Genomic DNA, 19,745 nt, shown 5'->3' with positions numbered 1-19,745 from the left:
AGTCCAAGACCGATGAGACTATAACATAACCCTTGTTTAAGCAATAACTATATACAAGTCTTGCAGAAGTAGTCCGCACTTGGGACGGGCGCCCAGCATCCTCTACGGACTACGAGAAAAAGATTTACCGGTAGGTTTAAAATCTTATTTTCTCTTACGTCCTAGAGGATGCTGGGGACTCCGTAAGGACCATGGGGATTATACCAAAGCTCCCAAACGGGCGGGAGAGTGCGGATGACTCTGCAGCACCGATTGAGCAAACAGGAGGTCCTCCTCAGCCAGAGTATCAAACTTATAGAACTTTGCAAAGGAGTTTGAACCCGACCAAGTAGTAGCTCGGCACAGCTGTAGCGCCGAGACCCCTCTGGCAGCCGCCCAAGAAGAGCCCACCTTCCTAGTGGAATGGGCCTTGACCGATTTAGGTAACGGCAATCCCGCCGTAGAATGCGCCTGCTGAATCATGTTACAGATCCAGCGAGCAATAGTCTACTTTGAAGCAGGGGGACCAATCTTGTTGGTTGCATACATGACAAACAGTGCTTCTGTTTTTCTGACTGTAGCCGATCTGGCCACGTAAATTTTCAAAGCCCTGACCACATCAAGAGACTCGGGATCCTCCAAGTCACGTGTAGCCACAGGCACCACAATAGTTCATATGAAAGGATGAAAACACTTTTGGCAGGAATTGAGGACGGGTCCGCAATTCCGCTTTATCCATATGGAAAACCAGATAGGGGCTTTTATGTGATAAAGCCGCTAATTCCGACACTCCCCTAGCCGAAGCCAAGGCTAATAACATGACCACCTTCCAAGCGTGATTTTTCAACTCCACCGTTTTAAGTGGTTCAAACCAGTGTGACTTAATGAAACTTAACAACACGTTAAGGTCCCAAGGCGTCACCGGAGGTACAAAAGGAGGCTGAATATGCAGTACTCCCTTAACAAACGTTTGTACTTCAGGGAGAGAGGCCAATTCCTTTTGAAAGAAAATGGATAAGGCCGAAATCTGAACCTTAATAGATCCTAATTTTAGGCCGAAATTCACTCCAGTTTGCAGGAAGTGAAGGAAACGGCCCAGATGGAATTCTTCCCTAGGAGCATTCCTGGCCTCACACCAAGAAACATATTTTCGCCATGTACGGTGATAATGTTTAGATGTCATGTCCTTCCTAGCCTTTATTAGCGTAGGAATGACCTCATCCGGAATACCCTTATCCGCTAGGATCCGGCGTTCAACCGCCATGCCGTCCAACGCAGCCGCGGTAAGTCTTGGAACAGACATGGCCCCTGTTGCAACCGGTCCTGTATTAGAGGAAGATGCCACTGATCTTCTGTGAGCATTTCCTGCAGATCCAGATACCAGGTCCTTCGTGGCCAATCTGGAACAATGAGGATTGTTCTCATTCCTCTCCCTCCTACCATTCTCAACACCTTGGGTATGAGAGAAGAGGGGGAAATACATAGACCGACTGGAACACCCACGGTGTCACTAGGGCATCTACAGCTACTGCCTGAGGGTCTCTTGACCTGGTGCAATACCTCTGTAGCTTCTTGTTGAGGCGGGACGCCCATCATGTCTATCTGTGGCAGTTCCCACTGACTTGCAATCTGTGCGAAGGCTTTCTGAAGAAGTCCTCTCTTGGATGCAGGTCGTGTTTGCTGAGGAAGTCTGCTTCTCAGTTGTCCACTCCCGGAATGAACTGCTGAAAATGCGCTTACATGATTTTCCGCCCAGCGGAGAATCCTGTTGGCTTCTGCCATTTCCACTCTGCTCTTTGTGCCGCCTTGGCGGTTTACATGAGCCACTGCAGTGATTTTGTGTGACTGGATCAGAACTGGTAGGTCGCGAAGCAATGTTTCCGCTTGCCGAAGGGCGTTGTATATGGCCCTCAGCTCCAGGATGTTGATTTGAATACAAGTTTATTGACTTGACCCAAAGACCTTTGAAGTTTCTTCCCTGTGTGACTGCTCCCCCACCTCGGAGGCTCGCGTCCGTGGCTACCAGAATCTAGTCCTGGATGGCGAACCTGCGACCCTGCAGAAGGTGAGCACTCTGCAGCCACCATAGGAGAGACACCCTGGCCCTAGGGGACAGGGTGATTAACTGATGCATCTGTAGATGTGATCCGGACCACTTGTTCCGTAGATCCCATTGGAAAGTCCTCGCATGGAACCTGCCGAAGGGAATGGCCCCGTAAGATGCCACCATCTTTCCCAGGACCCGAGTGCAGTGATGCACTGACACCTGTTTTGGCTTTCATAGGTTTTTTACCAGAGTCATTAGTTCCTGGGCCTTCTCTATCGTAAGATAAACCCATTTCTGGTCCGTATTCAGAATCATACCCAAGAAGGGCAGACGAGTCATAGGTACCAACTGTGACTTCGGGATATTGAGAATCCAGCAGAGTTGCTGTGACACCTTCAGCGAAAGTGACACGCTGTTCAACAACTGCTCTTTTGATCTCGCCCTTATTAGGAGATCGTCCAAGTATGGGATAATTGTGACTCCTTGCTTGCGCAGGAGCACCATCATTTCCGCCAATTACCCTGAAATTGGTAATGACAATACTGTACCGTAATTCTCAGGTACGCCTGATGGGGTGGATAAATGGGAACATGAAGGTATGCAGCCTTTATGTCTAGATACACCATAAAATCCCCCCCTTCCAGGCTGGCGATGATCGCTCTGCGCTATTCCACCTTGAATTTGAACCTTTTCAAGTATAGGTTCAGAGATTTTAATTTTAAAATAGGTCTGACCGAACCGTCCGGTTTCGGGACTACAGCCAAGGTTGAGTAATATCCCCTTCCTTGTTGAAGGAGGGGTACCTTGAGCACCACCTGTTGGAGATACAATGTGTGAATTGTATTTAATATTATCTCCCTTTCTGGGGGAGAAGCCGGTAGGGCCGATAAGGAAAACCGGCGAGGAGGCACCTCTTCGAATTCCAGCTTGTAACCCTGAGAAACAATTTCTATTGCCCAGGGATCCACCTGTGAGTGAACTCAGATGTGGCTGAAGAGTCGAAGACGTGCTACCACTGGGGCGGACTCCCTCAGCGAAGCCCCAGCGTCATGCGGTGGATTTAGTAGAGGCCGGGGAGGACTTCTGTTCCTGGGAACTAGCTATGTCCTGCGCCCTTACCTCTGGTAAGAAAGGACGCTCCTCGTACTTTCTTGTTTTTCTGCGACCGAAAAGACTGCATTTGATAATGTCGTGCTTTCTTAGGCTGTGAGGGAATATAAGGCAAAAGATCAGATTTACCAGCTATAGCTGTGGAGACCAGGACCGAGAGCCCTTCTCCACACAATTCCTCACCCTTGTAAGGTAAAACCTCCATATGCCTTTTAGTCGTCATCACCTGTCCATTGCATGTTCCACAGGACACGTCTAGCAGAAATCGACATAGCGTTGACTCTAGAACTCAGTAGACCAATGTCTCTTTGAGCATGTCTTATATATAAGACAGCATCTTTTATATATCCTAGGGTCAATAACTTGGTATCCTTATCTAGGGTTTCAATCTCCGCTGATAAGGTATCTGTCCACGCTGCTACAGCGCTATAAACCCCTGCCGACACAATCGGTCTGAGTAGTGTACCAGAATGTGTGTAAATGGACTTCAAAGTACTTTTCTGTAGCTATATCTTGGTATGTCAGCGCTACCTTTTGGGTAAACGTGTCAACGCCTTGTCCACCCTAGAGGAGGATTCCCATTGTATCCTGGCCCTAGCAGGGAAAGGATACGCCATGAGAATTCTTTTGGGAAACTGCAGTTTCTTGTCTGGAGATTCCTGCTCTTTTTCACACAATTCATTTGGTTCATGAGAGGGGGGAAATGTTATCTCAGCTTTCATCCCCTTAAACATGTGTACCCTCGTTTCAGGGACAGATGGGTCATCGGTGATATGCAAAACATCTTTTATTACAATAATCATATATTGAATACTTTTCTGCCATTTTTGGCTGTAACTTTGCATCATCGTAGTCGACACTGGAGTCAGACTCTGTGTCGGTATCAGTGTCTATTATTTTGGATAGTGGGCGTTTTGAGACTCTGAAGGTCCCTGCGACATAGGGACAGACATGGGTAGATTCCTTGTCTGTTCTCTAATCTTTTGTGCAATAAATTTACCTCAGCACTTAATTCCACATATCCAGTCAGGTGTCGGCGTTGTCGACGGAGACACCACACACACACATTTGCTCCATCTCCCCCTTAGAAGAGCCTTTTACCTCAGACATGTCGACACACACGTACCGATACACCACACACTCAGGGAATCCTCTTATCTGAAGACAGTTCCCCCACAAGGCCCTTTGGAGAGACAGTATGCCAGCCCACACCCAGCGCTAATACCCCAGGAAAAACACACAATGTGTTTACCCAGTAGCGCTGTAATACTATTATTTGCTGGCAATTATGTGCGTCCCCCCCTCTTCTCTGAAACCCCCTTTCACCGTGGATAAGCAGGGGAGAGTACGGGGAGCTTCCTCTCAGCTGTGTGTGGAGAAAATGGCGCTGGTGAGTGCTGAGTGAGTAGCCCCGCCCCCTAGGCGGCGGGCTTCTGTCCCGCTTAAATATAATAAAAACTGGCGGGCGCTCTTTATATATACAGTGCCTAGCTGTATATATATCTCTTTTGCCAGAAATGAGGTTTATATTGCTGCCCAGGGCGCTCCCCCTGCGCCCTGCACCTTTACAGTGACTGCCGTGTGTGAGGTGTGGGGGAGCAATGGCGCACAGCTGCACTGCTGTGCGTTACCTCAGTGAAGATCATGAAGTCTTCTGCCGCCTCTGAAGTCTTCTTTTTCATCTCATACTCACCCGGCTTCTATCTTCCGGCTCTGTGAGGACGACGGCGGCGCGGCTCCGGGACGAACTCCAGGGTGAGACCTGTGTTCTGACTCCCTCTGGAGCTAATGGTGTCCAGTAGCCTAAGAAGCAGAGCCTTGAAACTCACAGAAGTAGGTCTGCTTCTCTCCCCTCAGTCCCTCAATGCAGGGAGTCTGTTGCCAGCATGCTCCCTGAAAATAAAAAACCTAACAAATATACTTTCTGTCAGGAAGCTCAGGAGAGCTCCCTGAAGTGCACCCATCTCCTCTAGGCACAGTATCAAACTGAGGTCTGGAAGAGGGGCATAGAGGGAGGAGCCAGTGCACACCAGATCTAAAGTCTTTCTTAAAGTGCCCATGTCTCCTGCGGAGCCCGTCTATCCCCATGGTCCTTACGGAGTCCCCAGCATCCTCTAGGACGTGAGAGAAAGTCCATTTTGCTGCATAAGTAGTAGAATGGCATAGAACAGAATAGGATTATTTTTCTACATTGCGTTCATAATTTAAATGGTAATTAAACGTACGTAGATGGAGGTTTGTTGGAGCTGGACAGAACAGGAGAGGATGCAGGTCGGAGAGGTGTTGCTGACCCGGGGGTTAGATTTGGAGACCCAGTAGCAGACACTGAATGAGCTCTTCGTGAAGGCAGGGAATGAGATGTAGGAAAACCAGCTGCAATATTCTGGTCTGCTGACAACAAAATAAATAGTCAAGGAAAATACAAATCAAGTTAATAGAACGGGCAGCGTCCAAGATATGCTGTCGTGCCACAACTGCTCCTGACTGCAAGTGTGGATGAGGTAACTGGAATCAACAGGTTCTATGTACATTGCCTTATACATGAACTTACGTCACAGCAGCAGGTAAATAGCCTAATGCTGGGTACACACTATCCAACTATCCGACCAATCAGCAGATAATTGCCTGATCAGCCAGATAATTGGATAGTCCGTATGCAGGAGCACTGGGAGTGTTTGAAGCCAATAAACAGCATCAAATGCTTCTGCAACGGTGCACTTTCTGCTACTGTATTGGCAGTTGGAAGCACATGTCTCGCCCTCTCTACTTCTCTGCACCCCTTCTGTTTTGTATTGAAATAAAAAAAAAAAACCTACAGATTGTTAAAATATAAATAGATAAACGTTTTAACTTCAAACCTTGCTCTTCATGCTCATCAACTTCTGGGGGATCGGAGCCACTTCTACTGCGACTGTCTTTGCCACTCTTACTTTTGCGTGTTACCATCTCATCATCAGCAGCATCTCCACTTTCACCCTAGTAACATATATTAGAAAACAATCATCTCTGACTTTGCTAGAGTATATGTCTGCTAACCATTGCAGAACATCCTCTTTATCATGCAGTCAGCAGCCATGCAAGGCTTGGAGGAGGTTGGTCAGTCAGTTAAATATATTGCGGTGCCAGGAAGTACTTCATAGGAAATTTCAAGCTTCACAGAGAATCTGCCAAATCACTACATGAAAACACAGTAGTTTCATTGGCTGAAGTCACCTGTGATTTCATTGGACACAAGCCTCATTATTTCATTGGAAAAAACATTTCTGCTGGCTCTACAAACAACCAAAAGAAAACCAACTGTAGAGAGAAGCACTAACCCGCAGTAAGAGGATTAAAGAGGTGAGCAAATTGAAAAGGGGTAACCATGGAAACCAGTGAGGGCTCTATATCTATATATATTTTTACACTTACCTGCAGCAGCTCTTACTGGGGGTGGGGTCAGGTAACCTACATCATCAGGCACTGCCCCCTCGTAGCAAGGTGCTGCAAATCGTAGGCATATGAGTGGGGGTGAAGCTAAAATGACAACCACTAACTAAGGCATTACTGCGAGAGAGCAGGGCACTGATTATGGTCAGTTGGGAGAGGTTGGGATATACTTTCTAGGAACTCAAAAACCCCTCCCCCCCACACTCCTCCGGTGTGTGCCACCAGATACAAACATACACACAACACGTTAACTCATAACCATGCAGTTAATTAGGTGGGGCTCCAGTGTAGTTGAATGTCAAGGCATCTACTGTGTGTAATTAAAAAAAGAATACAAAGAACAAGTAATTTGCTATTTTCCCCACATGCGCAGTGGACTGGAAACCCAGACTTCAACTTCCAATTCCCTATTCGTAAAAAGAATAAGCATTCTATGATGGAGGTAAGAGAATGCAGTAGTACATGCATCACCTTAATCCTTCCTATATAGGCTTCCCCAAGCAAAGCATGTCTAGATGTCTAGAGACTGGATACTGGGAGCAAAAAGACAAAATAGGAGTCTGCTGCCTCGGAGACGCGAGAACAGGCCTAGGGCGCAGCCACAGAAGTGCCTTACTACGGGGCTAAGTCTAAGTGATGAAAACCTAATTCTTCAGGGTTGAAATCAGTTGCACAGAATGCATGGTGTTAAGCTATGTATGTGTCAAGTTTGGCACACAGCTAGTATTCACTGCTTGAGGCAATAAGACAGATCTGCATTTTAGAATTCCATGCAGAAAGAAACCTATTTTCAGTCTGCAATGCAAGATAGTGTATTGTGGACGGTGATGTTAGAAAGTATAACAAAATGCTGGTTTGGCTGTCATTATGGACTATTGGACATAGGGCGATAAATCGTTAATCTGTATGCGTCTGTGATCTTTGCAAATATTTCCCGTAAAGGAACAGACTTTTGAATCTGTTGAACAATAAAAAAAAGTAAGTGGTACATAACTGCGCTGCTTGCTCGTAGTATAATCTCATAAAAAATCTAACAAAACAAATATTATGTTCTAGAAATGTTATGTTTGTAAATAAATGCAGACATAACAGAGGTTATTTCAGTTACTGGTGGTTAAGCAAAGCTTGGAGGACCCTGCGCATTTTCCATACAGAGCTTAACAATGCTACATAAAAATGTCAGGTAGTGATAAAAACTTGCTTCCAATATAAAAACAGCAACTGAAGCGTAGAAAATAAAATGGAGCAGTGTAATAATGCTACCAGAAAGAAAACAATTCAGCGAAATGTTATACCCTCATAAGTACTTTTTTCTTTTTCTTGGCTGCATTTATCCCTAGAGTATTGTTACGTTGCACATTCGGCTTTTCAGTGCTTTTGGTCAATGTTCCCGTGCTTGTATTTCTTGCGCTCCAACGTCTGCCTCCGAAAAGTTCAACAGCTTGTGCCAGTGTTGGTCCTTCAAATCTGTTGTCCTCCTAAAATAAGACATTAAAATAAAAATTGTGCCAAATATAGCAGCAAAGCAACAGAACTCGCATGACCTAGACAAGATGTGCCAAGAGGTTCTAATCTGCCGTCAAATTCTTTAAGTTTCTATGCAAGATAACTGCTATTTATTTGATTTCTTAACACAGTTTCTGTAAATGTTATCTGAAGCAAGGATTTGGTGGGATGCAATCAATTTGCTGGCTGTCAGGATCCCGCTGGTCACGATACCGAAGCCGGAATCCCAACAGCCGACAGCTGGAATCGCGGCGCACAGGGACTATTGCCACTTGTGGGTGTCCACAACACCCATAGAGTGGGAATAGTACCTGTGGGGAGCACAGTGAGCCACCAAGCCCACAGCTCCCTGCAAGGGGACTCTTTTGCACTTGCCTCACTGCCGGCATTCTGGCGGGCAGGACGCTGCTGTCAGGATCTTGACAGCCACATCCTGCCCGCCGGTAAATAGTATGTAACACGATTTGATCCCCATCCTGTTACTTAATACCGTGCTTTGAATTATTTGCGGGCTTCGCAATAGGATTCTTAGTTATTGTGTTTCTGAGAGTTATTTTATGTAAGGATGTGGTACACTGCATCATCTCAGGTTACTTTAATATTATTAGTAAATGTAATATCCATTAATGTATTACTAAATAACAAATAATTCCAGTCAATATAAAAAATAAATAAGAAATCAATTTCTAAACTTGGTGTAAACTTAACACTGACCCGACAAGATTTAAACTCTTTTATAGCCATTAATACAATTTCATTTTATACGTAAGCAAGCTACAACAACTAGTAATGCGATTTCAGAAACAGCAGCTTTTGGTGCTATACCCTTGTTAGGCACCAATTGCCATTTATCGGATTATTCGGCTTTGTAGTGCACAATAGTTTTGGAAGGCTCTACGTTTCCCTGAGGCAGTGTAATGCATGCACTGCATGGGAGGAACAGAATCCTGATCATTCCCCTTACACCACACTGACCTATTTTGACATGTTTGTAATACTGTATGTTGGTTCACCGTGGCATAACATGTATTTTTAAATACTAGTAAATGTATTTACTCATATCGGAGTACATTTTATAACATTATCCAGGCAATAACGCAGCTTTACTTCAATTGCATTTATGAAATAAATATTTACTGTAAAGGGAGGAAACATCATTAAAAGCTGGAAACAAAATAAGATCTTATACGATTCTGTCCTTGGCTCTTTTCATGACGTTAATGCAAACCTAGAATTATACTCCAAGTTGTAACAGGATACTTCCCCCTTGATTATAGTCATGCCAAATATAAGCACTCTTCAGTTGAACTCAGTCACTGGGTTCAGAAGCAAAGACATACATTTTGCCTTTACATTGTTAATGAGTATGTAAATGCTGCTTGGGAATCATGATTATAAAGCTGCAACACAACATCAAAATCATCACACACACACACACACACACATCTCTGGTCATTACAAGGCTTTAACCCATACATAGACTTAAAAAGAAAACGGAGCACTAAATAAACTAATTTTCGATTGAGGCTTCTACTGTACTTGAACAGCAATTTGCTATTGCTAAATAACAAAATCCCCAAACTGGTCATAAATCACTACCAGCTGGCAAAGGTGTATTTTGTTGTTGTTTTTTTTTGACACAAAAAGATTTTTTTTTTGTCAAATACCTACAAAACAAACATAATGATATGCTATGCAAAAATGTACCGTACATCTCTTAATGGATTTATTTATTTTACTCCCCTTCTATAATACCTGTATAAAAGTGCAAAGTTTATCCACGGTTATAAAATGTTATCTTTTTGTGTATACAGGAAATCTGCCAAACTATCTTCCCAGAGTTACATTTCCCAAACCCAAAACCTTAAAAGAATATCTGAAGGTTAAAGTGAAACTCAGATGACATAGGAGCTTGTTGGTGTAAAAACACTGAAACAAAGTTGCATATATCTCCAAGATATAATAACCTTAACAAAGATATTCTACCAAGGAAGGAACATACTGTGCTTCATTGTAAGAAGGAACTTAACTTGTAAATACATTTAATGTAACTGCATAGAGCAGGATTCTTGTAGAGATATCACCTGAGCCAAACCTTTTGCAGAAGACCCTATAGCTACACAACAAGGTAAGCTCATTTATTTATTTTTGTCAGGAGGTCTTCTGCTCTAAATAGAGGAATATGGAAGTACTATCAGGCCTTGAAAAGAAGCTGGAGCAAGTAAGTGATTAATACTAGGCTACCTCCCTCTATCTCTGTTACTCCACATACGTGCAAGAACTTCTAATGAATGTAAGCTCTCACGAGCAGGGCCCTCTTCCCTCATGTGCTTTTCCTTCTCTTACTTAAACTACCTTATACTCCATACTCACTTTGATGGCACCAAATCCCTCTGTTTTCTGCCGCACTGATACTTATTTCAGTGCTGCCTGCTGATGCAGCTATGTTAATATACCCTGTACTTGTACTAAATTGTCTTGAACTGTAAGTCACTGCTTTCTTGTTTTGCTTTTGTACTGTAAGTGGGCGCTGCAGATCCCTTGTGACGCCATATTAATAAAGGTTAATAATAATAATGGGTTGTAGAGGCTGCCTAGATTTATCATGACCTCGCCTGGATGTTGGGGGAAATACTATTGTTAATGTCAACAAGTCTGAAGGGGGCTACACACTAGAGAGATGTGTACTGGGCGATCTATCACAGACCGCTCAGCACTTGGCGCAATGTGTGCTGAGCGAGGGAGGGGGAAGGGGGGAGATGCTTACTTCACATAGCGCTGAAGTGAGCGACCCGCTAAATAGAGCCTGCATGCAGGCTCAATCTAGCATCGGCGATAGCTATCGCTGGGGGCCATACACACGAGAGATCCCTGCTTAAAATCTAAGCAATCTAGTCAGATTGCTTAGATTTTAAGCAGGGATCACTCCGTGTATACCCCCCTTGAGAGGCTTGGCACAAACAAACAACTACTAGAGGTGCTTGCATTTGGTGACTGCTGGGAGCGGGGACACAGCTAAGCAGTGGCCTTCAGCTGTGCCCCTCCACCCCACTACTTCTTACCATACGTAGGCGGGAGGTGGGGTTAGCATCTTTTGTTACTGGGAGTGCGGCCCTGGGCTGTGACATCATAGCACCAAGCACCACCGAGCTCTCAGTCCACAAGGAGCAATAGCCGCTATCATCAAGCATTTGCTGAATTATTCTTCTCTGTTTTAGTGGTGGGTGACAAACGTGGATGCAATATAAGCACTCAATGTCCCTCATTCAGTATTTTCAGAACCCATCATCCCAGTCAACTTTGGTACACCTATTGGTAACACCAGAACTCTGTGGGAGGGATGCAGGCACAATTTTCTTAATACATTTTTACAACATACTAATCACATAAATATTATGTTTACCTATTGAAGATTCACATGCGTACGTACATTAATTGGATTTGAGGTTTGGTTGTACCAAGAATACAGTATAGCATACTCATGGGAGCGGGTGCACATGGAAAATGCACACGAGCCCCTCCTCTGACTATGGTACGCCATTCACTGCAACAAACTGTGGGGGTATTTCAGATTGTATCGATGCAGCGGCAGCGATCGCAGTCTGAATTACTTTGTGGTGTGCGCGCGCGCAGCGGCCTCACTGCGCGTGCCCACCCCGGGAGCCCAGGGAGATGCTATCAGCATCTCACTGGCTGTGATTGCCGATTGACAGGCGGTCGCGGGGCAGGTGGGGGCGTGCCAACGGTTTTAGAATGCTGTTGGCGGGGTGCGGTCTGGACAACAGAGGCGTGTCCAGACTGATGAAGGGGCGGGCCACGGCGGCTGCGTGACGTCACATGCAGCTGCTGCGGCCCGGAAAGCGACAGGAGCTGCTCTGGCGGGAGCTATTTGCCAGGTACAAAAGCATCGCCGCCGTGCAATGCTTTTGTACCTGTGCGGGGAAGGGGGGGTAGGGCCTGACATGCGGGGCAGACTAGCCCTGTACTGGGCGTCCCCCCGCATGTCAGAGTAAATGATCGTACCGCATGTCAGAGTAAATGATCGTAGATGTGCTAAATTTAGCACATCTACGATCAACTCTGAATTACCCCCTGAACTCCATCTGTATCAGCAATTAATTGGAGTATCTAACGTGTACAGAATAACTAAATAGCATGTTTCCCCGATAATAAGACCTACCCTTACTTCTGCAGAACGGTCCAAAATAAGCCCTACCCCGAAAATAAGACCTAGCTAAATCCCCATTTTGTCCGGTCCCTGCGCTACACTACAATGCCTCCAGCAGGACTGGGGAAGCATAACGTCATCATTTTATTTATTATCCTCTCTGTTTTGACCCCCAGACAATTGCTGTCAAATGTTAATTAAAAAATAAAATAAGACCTACCCCAAAAATAAGCCCTATGGTGTATTTTGGACCGGGAAAAAATAATAATAATAATATTATCGGGGAAGCACGGTAGCAGCCATACAAAATAATATTAAGAATTTTTTTGTACATATTGTAAACCTGGTTGGATAATGGTAGAAAGCATTTAATGCAAGCCATTTACCAAATCTCTGTACTTTACGTTTTATAGAGATCAACTTGTTATAAATAATGAAGATGAACTAACGGTACAAAACGTCTAGCTGCCATGCAGACAATTCCCTTGAGTGCTTCACATTTACATTTATTCAGCTGAAAGGTTTATCCTATCACTTACAAATTCTAAAGAACCAAAGCGTTATTAAAATTAAAGGAGGAAAAGGCACTATTATCAGATCTGCCTGGTTACCCGACAGCTGTAACAGTCCCACACCTCACTCCTCTCTGGTCATAACTGTATTGCACCCCCAGAGTACATCCCTACATTTTTCACTTTGCATGGAGTTACACCTGAGCTTAGAACTTGGCAAACTCTGCCAACTACAGTGGTGACCATAGCACAGCCTCAAACACCTCAACTTATGAATATATGTTTTATACACTACAAAAATCCCATAATGCAAAAACATCCATCATCATGTCAGGAGGTGGATGATAAACGTGTGAACAGGTCTACAGTCAATAGGTCGACAGGTATAAAAGGTCAACAGGATCCACAAGATGCGACCAGTCAGATAAACTGTGTTAGCAGCGGCAGGAAAGGGAAACTTCCCTCTACTGCTGCTATCAGAAGGTCTCTCTGCCTTCCTGCACTCTCCCCTACTGATTGCCGTGCTGCTGATCATTGCTGATCGCTCAGCACTGCAGGATCCCCCCCACCCTCCAGCAGCTACAGACAATAGCAGCCGCTGGTGAAGTGTGAATTAACCCCCCCCCCCCCCAAAGCCACCCCCAACCCCCCTGTATACCTGGAGGCTGTCCCAGCTTTCAAAATGAAAGTTGCAATGGTTGCAATGTTTCTGATGTTCCGATGGTCGTGATGTTCCCGATCAATGTTTCAATGTTTAAAAAATATATTTTTTATTAATTTTTTTCAAAATCAAAATATACAGTATATATATATATTTTTTTTTACTAAAATCATTTTGGACAGGGTTAAATTCATGTTCTTCACCTAATTCACTCATTAAAAAAAAAACGACAATTTCGGAGCGTTTTTTTTTGGGGGGGGGGGGGGGGGGGGGGATAGTTAAGTGGTTAAAGGATAGCTAAAATCTGATTGGTTGATATAGATAACACCTCTACTTATCCTCTTCAGAAGGTTTAAAAAGTCTTACCCCAAGTGCTAAACCATCGAAACCATTTACAGTTGGATTCAGCACCCAGGCCAATCCTGAATGGAGAAATCAGTAATTTACCTGGTAGAGACTGACATACTGTTTCCGCAACCACTGCAGCCTCTGATCTGGGAAGTGTTTCATCTTTCTTACGGCTTTGGTTAGTTCCAGCAATCCATCATATATTGTTCTAGCGGTGTTCTTTGGAGCTACAAAATGTAACAACTTATTCTCAGTAGTGTGTAGTCCAAAAAGCAATGTGACACCATTTTCTTCCAGACTCATATTACATAGTTTGTTTTGAACACACACAGTGTGCAGATCAATGCCTGGATGTCCCATGTAAACAGCCTTAACTGAGAACAAGTCCAAGAAGCCTTCCACAAGTCCACTCATTCCAGCATTGACGAGAGACTGAAGCTTCATCTCTGCAGTGCTACCTGGGGCACCAAGTTTATATTTAGTGTTTGCAAGAAAAGTGGTGGCTGGTTTCGTCCAGGTCAGAGTGCTATTGTCTGGTTGGAGCTGGAGAAAACAGCGAACGGAAATGTGCGTCTCCTGGTCATAGCGGATGACCGTAACACCTTGCTGTAGAAACTGGTAGACATCAGCCCTGATTGATAACACATACCACGGAATAAGTTCTGTACCATGGCTAAATGCCTTCTGCTGCTCCTCAGATCCATGCAAATCGAATTCCTTTGACTGATCCGAAATATCACTTTCAGAATCAGATAGGTCTCCCATAAGAAATCTATGGATAAAATATAACGGCATTAAATCAAAACTTGTAAAATGACATAACCTCGGTGTCCCTGAATAGCATATTGTCCACCATTAGAAAGAAACATGAGCATACTGTATGGGCTTAAATGCATACATGCTATTAATGGTGCCTTTATTCAAATTTAGAATTCTATGCAAAGTACAGTAACAAACAGTATTGGTACATAAACAGCAGACTTTCTCCCCCTCTCCCCCACCCCTCCAAACCTCTGTAGTGTAAAGCAGATATACTGTAAGTTACAAGTACACATTTTGAAACCAGGGGAATTTGGAACCACCAAAAATTACTGGATGCTATAATCAGTTGTTGTATTTGTTCTACCATTTTAGCTCTACCACCTTACCTGGGTGGGAAAGGTGTTGCAAAAGGACATCTGCTGATTGCAACATTGAAGCAATATACTGTATACTAGGTGGTGGCATAATTTGTATCTGTTCTAGAAGGTAGCATTTTACATCTTTACTACTATTGAAGAGGTATACTTCCAAGTACAGACACATTTCAAACATAGAGGGAAGTTCAATCGATAAACTTTAGCATAAAAAAGGACTTTATTGCAGTTTTTATGCCCAATGTTTTTATCAGGCAATTCAATTAATGCCCTTTTTGTGCAGTAAAATTTACCCGTTATCGTGCAAAAAACCCACAAGATCCACGATTGCTAGCACGAAAAAAATGGCACTTATCGCTGATTTTTTTTCTCCTGCCTCTAGGCAGGTGAAACAAAATCCCTGATAGTGTCAGCTATCAGGGATAATTGAATTATCCCCCTCCACTTTCCCCGTCCCCCGCAATCAATTATCCTAACTGTATTCCCCAAATAGTCTTGTGGAAATAGTGCCAACACTTTACAGTCCATCATCTGAAGACAAATTGGCAATTCATGTAGACACAAAATGGTCAAATCGGACAGTCATTTGTATTGAACAATGATGATATTTTCATATTGGTTCAGTACTATAAGGGGGTGATTCTACCCCTTTATTTTGGGCGCCCGTCAGAGCAAATCAATTCTTGCTCCAACCTGGCATCCATCACTTTTCTTTCTCCTGTCTAAGGGTCTGGTTATGGTGCCCAAACCACAAACCTTTCAGAAATTTCTTCTCGCCCCCTTAGCTGCCAGAAAAAGGTTTTGTTTCCAGTGGCTAATGGGTATCCAAAAGGAGCAACAATTGAATTAGTCTGTTTTGTGCCACTTAGTGACAGCCACAGAGGGAAACATTTGAATCGCCCCCCTAATTGGGATATAACCGCAACATTTCAACAAGGTACTTTACATTGCATTTCAAGCTATAAAATAAATAAATAAAATATCATGCTTGGCAAAGAGGACTATGCAAGTTTCAGAATAAGTAATTATTAGTACATTGCACAATCTATGGCATTACAACATGGAACAATTTTCCAAAAGGTTTAGCGAATGTACATTTCATAAAGTATTCATATTTTTTTGTAAACAACCGTGAAACAATATTCTTGTGAAACAATGCAAGAGGCATTTATTTTCAAGCACTGGTCTTGCAAAGAATTAGAAAATATATTAGTTTATCAATGGATCAGCAAACCAAACTATTAAAAAAAAACAATTAGGCAATATCAGCAAATGCAAAAAGTTAACTTACAGAACTCGATTTGAATCATGGCTTCTCTTTGAGCTACACATAAGTCAAGATCAAATGAGAACAAATACGTTAGACATATTTTGTTAAAAATACAGTAATTGATAACGATGGAACACTTAGGTTTAAGCCAAATAGCCAATTGAGGTAGATCTTCACTAAGGGGTATATTTACTAAACGTCGATTGATTTCCAACTATTTGAAATTGATGACAATCTAAATAGATGTTGTATTTCCAGGACTAAAACACACATTCAGTAATATTTAAAAATTAATATTAAAATATAATCTGCTAGTAAGGGTGGTATCCAATTAGCAGTGAAAAATGATTGGGCGCGAGAAATTTCCATTTTACGTGATGTTTCCAAATTTGCCACTTTTCTTTCGGGTAATCCTATTAGGACGGCCCAAAAAATCCATTCTCTTGCGAAAACATACAGGTTTAGTGAAACTTCTGTGTTTTTACCTTTGTGTCCCAGAAAAGCAAGATCCCTGATAAGCCACGGATTGCGTTGACTTTTTGGGGACAATAGAAAAGCCTGGGGCAAATCCATTAGCCTTATTGTTGGTTTCAGCCCCTGAAAACCAACATCGGTTGAGAATGATTTTCATGGATTTTTAATCGATAAAAATCAATGAAAATCAACCTTTAGTAAATAATCCCCTAAAGACGGAATTCAATTCTTCGTGTAGCAGCTGTCACTCCCAGGTGCCCGACAGAGCAAATCAATTGTTGCTCCATTCGGGCAACAATCAGCTGCCGTCTCCCGGCATTTCAGCTAGCTACCCCCAGGGGTGGCGAGCTTACATGAGAGAAAAGTAACCGGTTTGGCTGTCCAAACTGCACCTTTTTTTTTTTTGCGTCGCACGCAGCACTTTGGTCGGATTTAGCCACATTAAGCAGTTAAACCTAGGCTTGCAAAATAAAAAAAACTATTTAATATCGACCCGTTACTTTAGACGGAAGATCCGATGCAATAAAGAACTGAATTCCGCCTTACAGTAAGTATACATCGTATACCTAACATCGTACCCAAGTACTGTATATGCAACACAGGGCTGGCTGGCAGATCGATTGATCGATAGATAGAAATCTTCTTGCTTTAGTCACGCCAAACAGCTCCTCTTGGCACGCCATGTCGGAAGCGGCAGTTATAATTTCTTTGCGTTTTAATTGCAATGCAATGCGACTAAGATGCAAAAGGCTACTGTGCTGATTAATTTGACATATAACACTTTTATATCTGTGTTCCAATTCAAGTTCTGTTCTACTCCGTAAACAAAGTCAGTCACACATTATACAAGTGTTATATCAAATTAATCAGCACAGTCTACTCATGTGTCCTACTCGCATTGTGTTGCGAGTAAGATGCATTTTTTGCAATAAAAGATGCCCGAAATTAGCAGAGTTGCACCAGACCTGGCAGTTAACTTAAGCTAGGCATCTCGTGCTGCAAGTATTGAGTATGAGTATGAGTATTAAGTATGAGGACACATCTGTAGACAGACAGACGGGGGAATTCAATTGTTTTATTGCGCCTGATCTCCCATCTAAAGCGACTGGAGGTCGAAGGACAATGTGCAATTGTCCCCGTTATCGCGCCCATTAGAGACGGATTTAGGCATGCAAAGTGCCTAAACCAGACTATACTAATGGGCACAACATGAAAAGTCTTGTTTGGGCACCCAAACAGGTAACTTTTGCACATTTCAGCTCGCTACGCCCAGGGTCTTGTTGCAGTCTTGTGCCCGTCGGCAGCAACATTTGAATAGCTGCTGGCGGGCGCAAACACGGGCAGAAGGGGGACTGAACATTTGAATTCAGCCCATAGATAGAGTAGTGTAGTGTAGAAAGTGTAATTCCTAGTTGCAAAGCATGCAGAGGAGTTCATATAAAAACATAACACTTAATTTCTATTTCACATATGAGACTATAATGAACAATCATGTAACATGTGATAAAGAATGTATAATAAACTTTATGTCATTATTTATTCAACAACAAAAAAAATAAACCAACATAAAAAAGCCATGTGTGAAACAGAAAGTACAACATTAACGGCCTCCATATCAGCATAGAAGGTAATCAGAGCCAGGTGCAGCTACATCAAGTACACTTCATTATTTGATCATCAGGAAGTGCTATCACCTCTATGTCACAGCAGAAATGTTGGCACATCGGCCTGCAGCACTCAGGTTTGTGTTAACACCCTGCCAAGGAAAAAGATGTCTGCTATGATCTCATAGAAGCAAATGTTGCTGTTTATTAGTCTAGAAAGGGCTATAAGGCCAATTCTAAACAATCTAAATCCCAGCATTATACAGTAACAATTTTTTATTATTATTTTTTTTTAATGGGTAACAATGAACACAGCACAATTTTCCCGGGCCTCCAACTGGCAGGAGGCCTCAACATTTTCCGACTTAATGTTTTTGTGTTTGGACTTTTTTTCTTCTTCATATTTATCCATTTGCTACTTTGGCAATTTCAACGTGATAAAAGTTAAAAACTAGCGCCTACACATGGCAATTGGTTACACTGGCATAACGAGCAGTGGTGCATGTGCTTATTGCTCTCTTTGTGCGTGATGCATCTATCTGCACTGACACATGAGAACGTCACTTGTCCTTGAGGTTTTCCGGGGTGAGTGACTGGGCTGTGTGCGCCCACCTCATTCCCTGCAGGCTCCCGCAGGGCTGTCAGAACCTCAGGAGAGGAGAGAAGAGGAGGGGAGAGTGACGTCTGAGAATGAGGGTAGGGCTACAGGGACTGAGCAGCAGCTGTCAGACTAACAGGGAGGAGGAGCTGCTGCCAGAAAGATTCACTGGTCTAGAAAAGCACTTTTCATTTAAAATCTCCAATAATCCGGTACATTAGTATATGTATACAGTATTTTATTTGTAAATTTTAATAAAGTTAAGTATTAAAATTAATTTAAAATACATTTTAAATGCATTTGTTTTTGTATGAAAGAGGAAGTGGGGGGTCTTTAAATTTGGGTATTCCCCGGGCCTCCAAAAATCTCTGGAAGGGCCTGGCTGTGTGGGGCCTCCCTTTACCTTTGGGCCCTTGTGCACTGCACACCCTGCACTGATTATACAGATCATGCATGACTCCGGAATCATAAACCTGTAGTAATACATGATCAGAGGTAAAAAGGGAACATTTTCTTTGCATCACCTTTAGCGTTAATGACCTATATAAATACTCCATACATAGTCATATCATTTTCATACATGATGCGCAAGAGTGCAAAGGGAAATAGTGAGTGCAGCTAAAACACGTCAAAAATTTATGGAAAATGCATTTGAAAAGTCACAGGGAAAAAAAAAAGACAGAAACTTGGCACCAGTTTCAGGATACCTCAACCCGGTCTACAACCAGATGCTTTTAACAATATTAGGCAAATTATTCAGCAAAACAAATTATTTCACTAAAATGAGATTTAGCGTTGCAGGTAAATGAAATAAGCAGACTAGCAGGAAGCTGCAGGCTTGTGTAAGGGGCAGAAATAAATGACCTCCCAATATTCTCTGTAACAAAAGTTCCCTTACAATCC

At 43.1% G+C, this 19,745-nt stretch overlaps 1 protein-coding gene across 13 annotated transcripts in view; it reads right to left on the bottom strand.

Moving 5' to 3' along the window:
• Positions 1 to 19,745, bottom strand: part of PLCE1 (phospholipase C epsilon 1) — a 624,299-nt gene that overhangs the window by 90,702 nt on the left and 513,852 nt on the right. For 5 of the 13 annotated variants that reach the window (XM_063961638.1, XM_063961640.1, XM_063961646.1 and 2 more), the window contains 5 exons: positions 16,188 to 16,220; positions 13,860 to 14,532; positions 7,861 to 8,043; positions 5,995 to 6,112; positions 5,362 to 5,527 (listed from right to left, as the gene is read on the bottom strand). In XM_063961638.1, coding sequence (XP_063817708.1) covers positions 5,362 to 5,527; positions 5,995 to 6,112; positions 7,861 to 8,043; positions 13,860 to 14,532; positions 16,188 to 16,220 — 1,173 coding nt within the window. The remainder of the gene's footprint in view (positions 1 to 5,361; positions 5,528 to 5,994; positions 6,113 to 7,860; positions 8,044 to 13,859; positions 14,533 to 16,187; positions 16,221 to 19,745) is intronic. The other 8 variants (XM_063961645.1, XM_063961647.1, XM_063961649.1 and 5 more) reach the window with 4 other exon arrangements.

Source organism: Pseudophryne corroboree, chromosome 3 (assembly GCF_028390025.1).
Source record: "Pseudophryne corroboree isolate aPseCor3 chromosome 3, aPseCor3.hap2, whole genome shotgun sequence".
Taxonomy (NCBI): domain Eukaryota; kingdom Metazoa; phylum Chordata; class Amphibia; order Anura; family Myobatrachidae; genus Pseudophryne; species Pseudophryne corroboree.
The sequence above is the reverse complement of the archived record's forward strand: the minus strand, read 5'-3'. Positions and strand labels throughout refer to the sequence as shown.